This window comes from Macrobrachium nipponense, chromosome 1 (genome assembly GCF_015104395.2).
Source record: "Macrobrachium nipponense isolate FS-2020 chromosome 1, ASM1510439v2, whole genome shotgun sequence".
Classification (NCBI taxonomy): Eukaryota; Metazoa; Arthropoda; class Malacostraca; order Decapoda; family Palaemonidae; genus Macrobrachium; species Macrobrachium nipponense.
The window spans coordinates 126,212,633-126,225,054 of record NC_087200.1 but is presented as its reverse complement, the minus strand read 5'-3'; the positions used below and the strand labels follow the sequence as shown (position 1 = coordinate 126,225,054).

The 12,422-nt window shown below is 37.4% G+C and overlaps 1 protein-coding gene across 3 annotated transcripts in view; it reads right to left on the bottom strand.

Annotated features, from left to right (window-relative positions):
• The window catches only part of LOC135219606 (adhesion G protein-coupled receptor L1-like), a 317,272-nt gene that overhangs the window by 69,999 nt on the left and 234,851 nt on the right, over nt 1–12,422 (bottom strand). For all 3 annotated transcript variants that reach the window (XM_064256501.1, XM_064256499.1, XM_064256500.1), the window contains one exon: nt 10,328–10,551. In XM_064256501.1, the coding sequence (XP_064112571.1) occupies nt 10,328–10,551 (224 nt within the window). The remainder of the gene's footprint in view (nt 1–10,327; nt 10,552–12,422) is intronic.

Sequence of the window (12,422 nt, the reverse complement as noted above, 5' to 3'; positions counted from 1 at the left end):
CACACCAAGTGCAGACGAGGCCAACATATTGAAACTGAAGACTGGTGAACGGTCAGTAGTTGGGGAACTGCTTGCTATTCTCTGGCCTTAAAATGGATTTTGACGTAGGAAAAATCTATTTTTGGGTGAGGTAGCTGTGTCATCCTGATGAAAGGTTCCCTTAGGCAGTTTTCTAGAGTACAAATACTGCTTAATGTACCAGAGAAAAAAAGGGTTGTGGAGTTCCAACCCCCACTGCGACTATCCAATATGAACCTTATTCAACCTTTTTTACACCAAATGCAGACTAGGCCAACATATTTGAAACTGAAGGCTGGCGAATAGTGAGTAGTTGGGGGACTGCTGGCTAATCTCTGGCCTTAAGAGAACCTTCTTCACACCAAATGCAGACTAGGACAACACTAAAAGTAGACTAGGCCAACATATTTGAAATTGAAGGCTGGCAATGGTCAGTAGTTGGGGGACTGCTGGCTAATCTCTGGCTTTGAAGAACCTTCTTCACACCAAATGCAGACAAATCCAACACTAAAAGCAGACTAGGACCATATATTTAAAACTGAAGGATGGCGAACGGTCAGTAGTTGGGGGACTGCTGACTAATCTCTGGTCTTAAAGAACCTTCTTCTCACCAAATGCAGACTAGGCCAACACTAAAAGTAGACTAGGCCAACATATTTCAAACTGAAGGCTGGCAACGGTCAGTAGTTGGGGGACTGCTGGCTAATCTCTGGCCTTGAGGAACCTTCTTCACACCAAATGCAGACTAGGCCAACACTAAAAGCAGACTAGGCCAACATTTTTTAAACTGAAGCCTGGCGAACGGTCAGTAGTTGGGGGACTGCTGGCTAATCTCTGGCCTTGAGGAACCTTCTTCACACCAAATGCAGACTAGGCCAACACTAAAAGCAGACTAGGCCAACATATTTGAAACTGAAGGCTAGCGAACGGTCAGTAGTTGGGGGACTGCTGGCTAATCTCTGGCCTTAAAGAATGTCTTCACACCAAATGCAGACTAGGCCCACAAATTTGAAACTGAAGGCTGGCAAACGATCAAATGTTAGGGGATTGCTGGCTAATCTCTGGCCTTAAAGAATCTCTACACACCAAATGCAGACTAGGCTCACACTAAAAGCAGACTAGGCTACCATATTTGAAACTGAAGGCTGGTGAACGTTCAGTAGTTGGGGGACTGCTGGCTAATCTTTGGCCTTAAAAGAAATTATTACTGTATCATAGGCCATACAACTAATGCCAATGAGCTTCCTATCCCGTAATCATTATTTTATAAATAACTGGTTCCCCAGTTAAATACTCGGGCCTCCTCCACACAGCTCTACCTGAATTAAATTTTACTTATGCATTCTGTACTCCGCCTTCTTTGCATAAGGTTGGTTCATGGTCTTTGGTCTTGCTTTTGTGTCCTTTTTTTTTTATTCTAACTGTGTTGTATTTTATGAATTTTATCATTGACTTTTAGAGCAATTTTTGCAGTAATTTTTTCATTATTTAACAGATTCCCTAATGATGTAATATAGTTATTAAAAAAAACGATGGAAATAAAGAATTATGCTGAATTTAGTATGTGTTTATGGTCCACCTTCATGGTATATATTATATGATATATATATATATATATAAATTTAAATATATCTATATATAGATATATATAGATATATTATATTATATATATATATATATATATATATATCTGTTACAACAGAATTCCATTGAATAAAAGGAACTCAGAAACATCAAATTGTAGAAAGTAAATGCTACATTTCAGAGACCAACTGTCTCTTCCCTTGAGGCAGATGATGAATGAGAAGAGTTATAAAAAACGCAGTATTTATACCAAGAGGTCAATCCAGATGTCAGCTGTTACATCACACCAGTTGGCAGTTTCTCTTCAGTCTTCTTAACTGCTGGTTGGAGGAAGAATGTTTGTATAATATCTAAGCCCAAGCTCCTCCGGAGAGGTTCATTGTGTTTCTTTGTTTAGTCAAAGCTGATTCTACCATCTGGCTTTTGAACCGACAATTGCTGCTCTAAATTATATGACACATTCTAGTTTATTCTGTGATTATGGTTATTTATGTGGTTCAAAATAGCTGAGCTCTGTTGCCCATGCCTAACTGATCATTTATGTTGTATTAATTTCTGAGGGAGTGATTTACCTGTAAAGCCGATTTAGAATCAGTTTTGATTAAACGGAGAAACACGATGAATCTGTCCAGAGGAGCTTGGGAATCAGATATTATAGATAAAATCTTCCTCCAACCAGCAATTAAGGAGATAAAAGGGAAACTATCAACTGGTGTGACATAACAGGTGAAATCTGGATGGACCTATTGGTATAAATACCTCTTTTCCTGTAACTTTTCTCATTCATCATTTGCCTGAAGAGACAGTTGATCTCTGAAATACAGCATTTACTTTCTACATTTTGGCATTTTATTGGCTCGTTTTATTACATATATAAACAGTGTAGAAAATATTATAACACCAATTTGTTTCAAAAATACAAATCAGTCTCTTTTTAAAACCTACTACAGCACTTGTCTAGTGACGAAAATTGGCGATTTTTGGTAATTGGTGTGCTCTGACATGTCTTCAACAGGAATCAGTTGGGTGCCACTCTAGCACTCTTGAGGAAAAACAATTACGGGCCAAAAACAAAATGGTCACGACGCAGCATGTCACCAAGACTAAATGTCACATCTTTTTCAGTTCTGTTGACAGAAAAGTGATCTTAGTGTCTAAACCTATGTTTTTAGGGGTCAAGGAAGTCACTGCTGCTCACTAATTAACTGTATCTACTCCAAAATGGTGACAGTTTCTGAAAAAAGTGACTTTATTGTAGTATGTACATGTTAGTAACATTTAGTAGCAATCCAGATTACATACTGCTGAGCAATAACTAGTTTGATATATTCACAAATGATAATTTTAGCATAAACTTGGATTATGGGACATAAGAATGAAGCAATACTATTATGTTTATTAATCAAATGAGGTAAAAGTATTACAAATGACCATGACCTAAATAGATTGTGCAATTAGTGCCTTGGAGTCATGAACATTAATCTCTCTTCCATTATCACATATGTCTTTCTAGCACTTTTGTCCCTGCATTACATTTATACAGGTCACATATAATATTGACTATTGCTGGAAAGTAGCATAAACCAGAACATTGTGTAAAGTTAGAGTCCTTCAAATGTTACATTAATCATCATCAGTCATAATTTCATCCTCCTCTTCCTGAAATAATTCGCTCTGATTATTAACTTTATTACAATCTGCTCCAGGGTGACAATCACAGAACACTGAATATGACATCTGAACACCCACACAACTACATTTACTCAAGCATTGAGGAACAAGCACCCTTGATCATTTGGAGAATTTCAATTGGAACGGGTGATATATTCTCTGGTTACATGACTGGGAAGAGGTTATCATTTCTTTTGGTCCATCCATACTTCACTGGATCAGTAGTTTCAGGAGGTTCACTGATGAGTGACGACTTCCACACTAGTGTCTGATAATGGGCTCTGTGGACATGTTGCATGAAAATTTCTGAAGTTGGTGGCAGAGACTTCTGTTTTGGAGCAATTGACAGCTTCTGGTTTGCCATTTTTGTCATCCAACATCATGGCGTGCCTCTGACATGTTTTTGCAACATTTGGAGCCATAACATGTTTCCATAAACAGTGTTGCTTCAGTGACAACATCTTCTATGGAAACATCTTTATTAACCAACAACTTGAAACATCTTGCTTGCCAACAACTTTAGTGTCTTACCGCTATTAAGTACTTTCAAAGCGGTTGCTTTTCCTGTGACATAGAGGAATGAGGTGTTGTCGCAACCACTTAATGCATGGACTCCAAGGAGAAATTCTGCAATATTATTGTGCTTGGTTGCTGTAGCTTTTAGATCTAAAGTTCTTCGGCCAGCAATGGGACTGCATAATCACCTCACAGGTGAGTTTTTCTTCGCAGCAGAAGTGCAAAAAAGAACAAAGATGTCCGTCTCATCAGAAACCACAGAGGTGCTTGCTGCACGACAATAACCGAAAACTGCCAATAACTTAAAACTGCCAATAATAGTGCCGAGACTCAGTTATCAGCACCAAGACTTGGATATTGGCACCGAGACTCGGTTATCGGAGTTGAAACTTGGTTATTGGTGCCAAGACTCAGTTATCAGCACCAATAACCGAAACTCTGTAGCAAGATCAAGTTATAAGCGCCGAAATTCGGTTATCAGTGCTAATATCCGAGACTGTGCTGATAACTGAGACTTTGCACTGATAGCCAATACTTGGTGCCACAATAACCAAGGCTCGGCGCCAAAATTTGGTTATCGTCGTTACTGGACAAGCGCCATATATATATATATATATATATATATATATATATATATATATGGCTAGCATTCCTGGTTATCGGCGGGGGTTCTGTTCCGATGGTGTGACGATGGGCAAAAATTGCAGACAACCAAAATGCAAATCAGTCTATTTTTCAAACCTACTATTACAGCACTTGTCTAGCGACAAAAATTAGTTATTTTTATTGCCGATATGCGCTGATTTCTGCATATCAGCGCCAATAACCGGAGATCGGCGTCTCTGTTGGGCATGTATTGGCGCCAATACCTGATTATCGGCGCTGATAAGCGGAAATCAGCGCATATCTGCACTAAATAATCGCCGATTTTCGTCACTAGACAAGTGCTGTAATAGTAGGTTTGAAAAACAGACTGATATGCATTTTTGAAACAAATTGGGGCAATAATGTTTTTTACTTCTATCTATTTATTATTTTAGTTTCTGTTTCTTGTCTGTTACAGGAGTCTGCTATCGAGAATTGTGTGGATGACTGGCTTCTTCCCTTATAAAAACCCTTACTTAAGTGCAAAGCATAATACTGCAGAAGAACTGATGGTTGATGTGTGGTATTGTGGAAGTATAAGGGTGGAATTGTTATTGAACCAGACTACTTATTCAGTTTCTTCGGTTTGCACATTGTTTGGTGGATCTCATACGGACTTGAGTTTAGAGTATTTTATTGATCTTTTGGACATACTGTCGCTAAATAAGCTCTGAGCTTTGTTTCATGGCCAGCAGTATTGGTATTGGTGTAAGGGAAAATCGATACTATAGGTATATATCATTCTATTGATTAATGTACTCTGCTGATTTGAATTAAATTCTCTAATGTAAAGGGCAAGGTGAATATGATATACTATTACTCCACTGATTTGTTCTGCTGTACTGAATCCCTATTGTTGTGTATCTATGTATCTGGTTATCAGTGTACCTATTGATTTATTGAAGTCCTGGTTTGCCAATTTTGTCATCCATACATCATGGTGTGTCTCTGACATGTTTTTGCAACATTTGGGGCCATAAAATGTTGCCATGAATAGTGTTGCTTCAGTAACATCTTCCATGGAAACATCTTGCTTACCCAACTACTTCAACTCAGATTAGACAGATCATATAGACATATATACTAGTATTTACTTGCCCTTTCAATCTTAGGGTTAATGAACACACACACACACAAATATATTTATAATGTAATCTTGTCTGGATTACACACTCTAGGATTGAAATGGCAAGTAAATACTAACTATATATGTCTATATGATCTGTCTAATCTATTTCTATGTATTGCTGTACTAATCTCTTACATTGAACTGCAGGTAAAGAGTAATTCTTTTGATTTGCAAATTTCGTTGCTTGTGTTTAGTCTATAATCAGTAAGTAGCCGTAGAAAGTTGATGTGTGATTGAGTGGGTATGTGGTAGTTTGTCTTGATAAAAAGTTTCCACAGTTTGCATTTGTGTGTACATATACGTATGAGTGCTGTTGTTCTAATTTTGGCCGCCTAGTGTTGTAAAGGAGCCTATCAGTCCATTTATTTGTGGTAGGTTAAGTGACTATATATAAAATAAATTAGTTTTAAGAAATCTAGGTTTTTTGGGAACCTTCCAAATTTCAGCTTTTAACCATATACCATAATTTGCTTTACGATAAGCCCCAACAATTTTTGTCGCCTAACGTAGGGTCCAGATTGACAGTGAAGTAAAGAAAGTGAAAAGGGGTGAAGGTAGTTGGTATGACTGCTGAAGGAGGAGATATGGAGGGTGAGAGCAGGATGACGAGAGAGAGAGAGAGAGAATGTTTAGTCCACAAATGGAACAGCTGCCTGAGGCAGTATATGCCTCAAAGAAGCAATTAATAAGAATGAAGACAGGGATAGAAGAAATGATAGATAGAAAAATAGAGAAAGCTTTTGAAAAATTTGGTAACAAAGGGAACATTTGGTTGGGATGGTAGAAGCCTCAAGTGAACATTCAAATAGAATAAGGACACAGACAGGAGAATTGGTGGACAGACAAATCGCAAAAGTTATAAAAGGATTGGGAAATGGAGATAAAGGAACGAAGGAGGATAAGAGTAAAGGAGCTATTGAAAAGATACCAGAAGAGACTTGGGAGCTGTTAGAGGTGGCTTGATCAAAGGAGGAAGAAAAAGAAAGTTGGGTAGATGATGATAATCATGGATTAAGTAAGATAAGACAGATCAGAAAAAGAGCCTAGGTAAGAAGCCCAAGACAAAACAGAAAGGGTATGAACCGACGAAAGACAGTTGACAAAAAAGCAAGTTGTTAAGAGCTAGTAGTGAGAAGGAGGAGGAGGAAACTGATGGGACCACAATAGGTACTACTATGGTTCTTACGGAACTTCCTCGAATTGCAAAATACGATTTAAGGAAGGGGAAAGATATAAGGAGTACTAGTATATAGAATATGAAAGATATTGCAGACAGAAATATAGAAATAATGGTCAAATGTCGGCAAATCAGTTGGGAGAATTTTTAGATGGTAGATTAAGGGAATCACAAAAGTAAGTCTATAAGTTGTGTACAACCTGCGAAAAATAAGACGAGAGCGAATGTAGCGAGGCTGGTCAGTACAAGTTAGTTGGCTGCGTGTGTGAGAAGGCCTGTGTGAATGTTGAGTGACAGTGGGCCTGAATTTGTTGGAAGACTGTTTGAGCTAATGTTGAGAGAATGGGGGACAGAGCTTGCACTGACGACTCCCTACAGCCTAGCACTAATGGGTTAGCAGATTACAAATGATGACTGAGGAAATGAATGAGATTTGTAGTTAGGCAGGGCTGTTTGAGTTTATAACATGTCTACATAAAAGCACTGGCCTACCCCCACGCGAATATAAAATGAATTATAAGATATTTGTACTGGCAAGATTAGGTTTAAGCGAGAAAAAGCAGGAGATGTGGATTTGAGTTATAAAATGGGGGATAAAGTGTTAAAAGGAAATAGTAAAAAAGAGTAGACAGTAAATAAAATGTGTGATAAATATGAAGGACCATACATAGTAAGAAGAGTTTGGTTAAAAGGATTGAGCCTGTATTAGAGTATGAGAATGAAAAGGGAGAAAAGAAGGAAATTCGAGCACATCATAATCAGCTAAGGAAATAGAGAGAATCCCCGGAATATTTAAGAATACACCTGATAATTGAAATCTTAGCATGAGAGAAAGGTAGGGAAGTTATAGATGGAGCAGAAGATAATAGTTTCTGGGGAGATAATCGAGTAGTGATGGTCACAAAGAGGAGAAAACGTCGGAGAAGGGACACTGTTACTAGGGTGTTTGAGGAAAGTACTGTAAACGGTGAATATGAATTTGAAGGATTTGTTTGGGAATCTGAAGGAATAAATTTAATAGCGACTACGACCACAGCTGAAGAAGGGGATAATTTGATAGAGCTAATACGTATCTGTTATTTTTGACATTTTATCTTTCACCCCTTCTCACATTAACACGCCCCCCCCCTTCCTATTCATCATCTCAGCAACTTCCAAAACTGTCTTTTTTACATTTTATCTTTCACCCCTTCTCAATCCCGCCCCCCACACCCCCACCTTGCCATCGTGCCTGAACTTGGATTTAAACGGCATTGGCAATGTCACTCTCCATCTCAGTAACCTTGAAAACTATGAACTAGACGATATCTGTCATTGTTTACATTTTATTTTTCACCCCTTCTCACCCATCCCCCATTCCTATTGGGGTTGAACTTGTACTTAAAGGGCACTGGAAGTGTGACTATTCACCTCAGCGACCTCAAAAACTATGGATTAGGTACTGTGAGGTCAAAGAAAACAGAACAGGGTACTAACTGATTTATTACCTGGGCAAAGGGTATATATAGCAGCGTGAGGACGGAAATGTGGTGCCCAACCCCAAGTCTCACGAACAATGATAAAATATATACTGGCGAAAAGGCCAGGAAATAATACATACAAATAAATACATGAGATTCTTACTTCGTTGATAGATGCGTTACATGATTGTAATTAATGGGTAAAGAAGACGCCTTTACAGTACTAATACCTGTCATTTTCAGTTATTTTTATGTAACACCCCCTCCCCCCCATTTTCAACTTCCTATCAAGGCTGAACTTGGACTTGAAGGGCATCAACTTTGGTGCCAGTGATATCTTACCCCCAACAGTATTCTTTGGTTGAAGTTGCTCAATGCATTCTAAAGTGTATATGGCACATGCACACACACATACATACAAACATACATCCATTTATATATATATATATATATATATATATATATAATAGTATATATATATATATATATATAATATATTTATATACAGTGTTCCGTGTATTCGTGGGGGATGCGTAGCAGAACCCCCCTTCCCCCCGAATAGTTGAAACCCATATAAAAATGCTTAAAACTGCCTATTTTGTTAGTTGAAACCCAAGAAAAACCCACTAAAAATATTTATACCTGGTTTTTTAAATAGTCTTATCATAAAAGGTGCATTTTATGATGAAACTGATAAAAAAACAGAAATTTGTGGATATTTCTCATAGAAACGTACTGTAAATATGCGAATTTCCGGCAAATAATGGATACATATGGTCTACAGAGAAATCTGCGAATGTGTGAGTCCGCAAATGTCGAGAACTTGAATACGGGGGTCCACAGTATAAAGGAGAAAGTTGGACTATCGAAACATACTAAATTCACCATAATTCTTTTTTTTTTCAACATTTCGTAATCACTATATTAGATCATCACGGAATCTGTTAAATAATGAATGAAATTACTCTAAAAATTGCTAAAATCAATAAGATTAACAAAATATAATAGTTACAGCACAAAAGAAAAATAAGACACAAAAGCAAGACTAAAGACTGCTAACCAACCTTATACGAAGGAGGCAGAAGACAGAATGCATAAATAAAAAGTTAACTCAGGCGGAGGTGTGTAGAAAGGGCCTGGGTATTTAATAAAATAATGATTCCAGTATAGGCATTTCGTAAGCATTAGTTGTTTTGCCTAAGATACAGAAATAACTTCTTTCAATATATGTTTTACAACCCTTTAAGTAGCTTCTTATGCTAGAATATTCGGGACTGAAAAGCCTAGAGCCAGTACTTTGTATTTATGCATTCTGTCTTCTGCCCACTTTGTATAAAGTTGGTTAGCAGTTTTGGTCTTGTTTTTGTGACTGTGTTTTTTGTTTTTGGTATTCTAACTTTGTTGTATTTTACGAATTTTATTGATATTTAGAGCTTCATCTTTTTAGTAATTCTATTCATTATTTAACAGATTCCCTGATGATTTAATAGTTATTATGAAACGTGGGAAATACAGAATTATGCTGAATTTAGTCAATTTCCATGGCCCACCTCTGCGTAGATGTATCCTACTGCCTGTCACCTACCTCTGTCTTATATATACGTGTATATATATATATATATATATATATATATATATATATATATATATATATATATATATATATATATATATATATAAATATATATATATATACATATATATATATATATATATATATATATATATATATATATATATATATAATGGTAAGAATAATTTGCTGAATTTTCTCTATTAGCGAAAAATAATACTTAACCTTTTATTTTCATTTGAATCAATGGCCATGAAATCTATATAGACCTAGACAAAACTACCTTGCCTGGTAAGATAGTACAGACTTTTTGTTATAGCTATTAATGACCTCTTCAAATTTCATACTGCAAGAGTTTTTCAAGGTCGCCCTGAGTGCAACCACATTACAGATGTTCTAGGGACCTACGACAACGTGAATCAGTCCAAATATCTTGTAAGCTGGTGCGTACGAGTACACAGGAGTGGCTAAATGTCAATTAATATCTGTATATAAATTGAAATAAATCAAGAGAAATTTCCTAAAACTCATCAAATCAACAAAATAAAACTTACATGGTTTCTCTTCAGCAAGCCTCTTACGTCCATGATGACAGCTAAATTCGTCAGATGATCACAGCGGCAAATGCTGTACTTCTCATTCGTAGACTTAAGAGTGCAGCCTTTAGAGGACCAGTAGTGTATCTCTGTGTTCCACCACTTACAACGAACGTTGGCCAACTCGTAAGTAAAGCCATCATAGATGTGGCTAAACTTCAACTCAACAAAGTCATTTTTATCTGAAAAGATATCTGAGTATAAGGCACAGTTATCAAGGTTAGCATTACTACAAGTACTAGCAGTAGTATGAGTAGTCATAACTTATCTACGTTTCTCATAGAGGAAATGGGTTGAATAAGGAGTTACCCATCTTAACTGAATGACAGGCATTACAGCCCATTTTTCGAAAACAAATCTCGGAATACTTGCTTAAGACAAACAATCAAAGGTGGCATGCAAGGCAATAGAGTTATGATTTCGGGAGCTGGAAGCATGACGGAGGTCAACTTATAATGCAAAAGTACATTAAGATCATTTTAACATAAACATAGAGTTAAATCTTTCTGGGACATTTTGAGCTAATTTTACTGATTTTTAACAGCGTTAATGAACGGTCACTGATGTCTGTCATATTTAAAAAAAAAGAAAAAAAAGATTATTGAATTATGTTCTGCGCCACATTAAATTATCTTAGTTTTAAGCAGACCACTGAGCTCATTAACAGGTCTCCTATGGCCGGTCCGAAGGATTAGATATTTTTACGTGGCTATATCGAAAAATTAATTTCTAATCACCAGAAACAAATTCCTCTGATTCCACGTTGGCAGAGCGGGGAAACGATCTCGGGACTAACCGAATTGGTAGGAGAGCACGAAAACCACTCGTCCAATGAGGAACTTGCGCCATAATAAGGACTTCGAGATCGATAACCCAAAAGGTTTAACTTTGAGTTTTGTTGACATGTTTTACCACAAGTCTTTGTGTAAACGTCCTAGAGCATTCTTTTGCCCAGAATCTACAATGCTGTTATGAAGGTTTTGGTTGGTACCTACTACTGGTCTCTAACTAAACTGCGTTGCTCTGATAACTAAAATTCGAGAAGTTCAGGAAAAACTGATTATATATGTGTATATATATATTACCAGCGAACTGATAACCCTCAGTCTCTTCTCTCTCTCTCTCTCTCTCTCTCTCTCAATGTCTCTCTCATCTCTCCTCTCTCTCCTCTCTCACAGCGCTCACCACAAAAGCAACCGCCCCCCTTCTCTCTCTCTCTCTCTCTCTCTCTCTCTCTCTCTCTCTCAAAGCGATCACCAGCAAAAGCAACCGCCCCCCCCTCTCTCTCTCTCTCTCTCTCTCTCTCTCTCTCTCCATTCCATCAGGTCATCAAATTAGAGTCTGAGTTACAAAAAATATAACGTTTTATTCAAAGTAAAGTACTAGTTGAATAACTCAAGTTCTTACAGGATCATCAATGTAATGAAAATAGTTCAAGTCTCACAGACAACTAACTCAGATAACCCCCCGGTATTTAAATGTCTTAATCAGTAATTAGTCACACCAATTATCTCTTCTCCAAAATACAGTCCCCTCACTAGGACACTCAGTCCCCTAGGACACTCGGTCCCCTCACTAGAACCGCCTGTTTAAAAGACAGAACATACTAGTGAACACATACACAATTGTAAAGACAAAGTCAAAAGATTAAATGAAATGGAACATCTTTACAAAATGTCAAACAGACAACAAGCCATCCCTTTGGCTAAAGTATGATAACACTTACGCATTACAGCTTGGAAAATCACACACTTTAACCAATGTAACTTTCGCAGAGCTATCCCAGCATTCTGCCTTTTCTCCCGTGGCTGTCTCCCCAGTTCTCGGCTAAACCAAGCCATTATCAACGGACATAGTTAGTACACGTACAGACGAATTCACACTCCTCGTCAACGCCCCAATTAACTGGTCGCAGCCAGTTTTCAAAGGCACCTTGAACAAGCCCTCAAGAACTCACATACCCACGAAACAAACATTGACCCGCTTAAGTAAGCATCTTTAACATCATACCATCCCAGAAATGATTTATCAGCTTTCTTAGGTCGTCGCATCG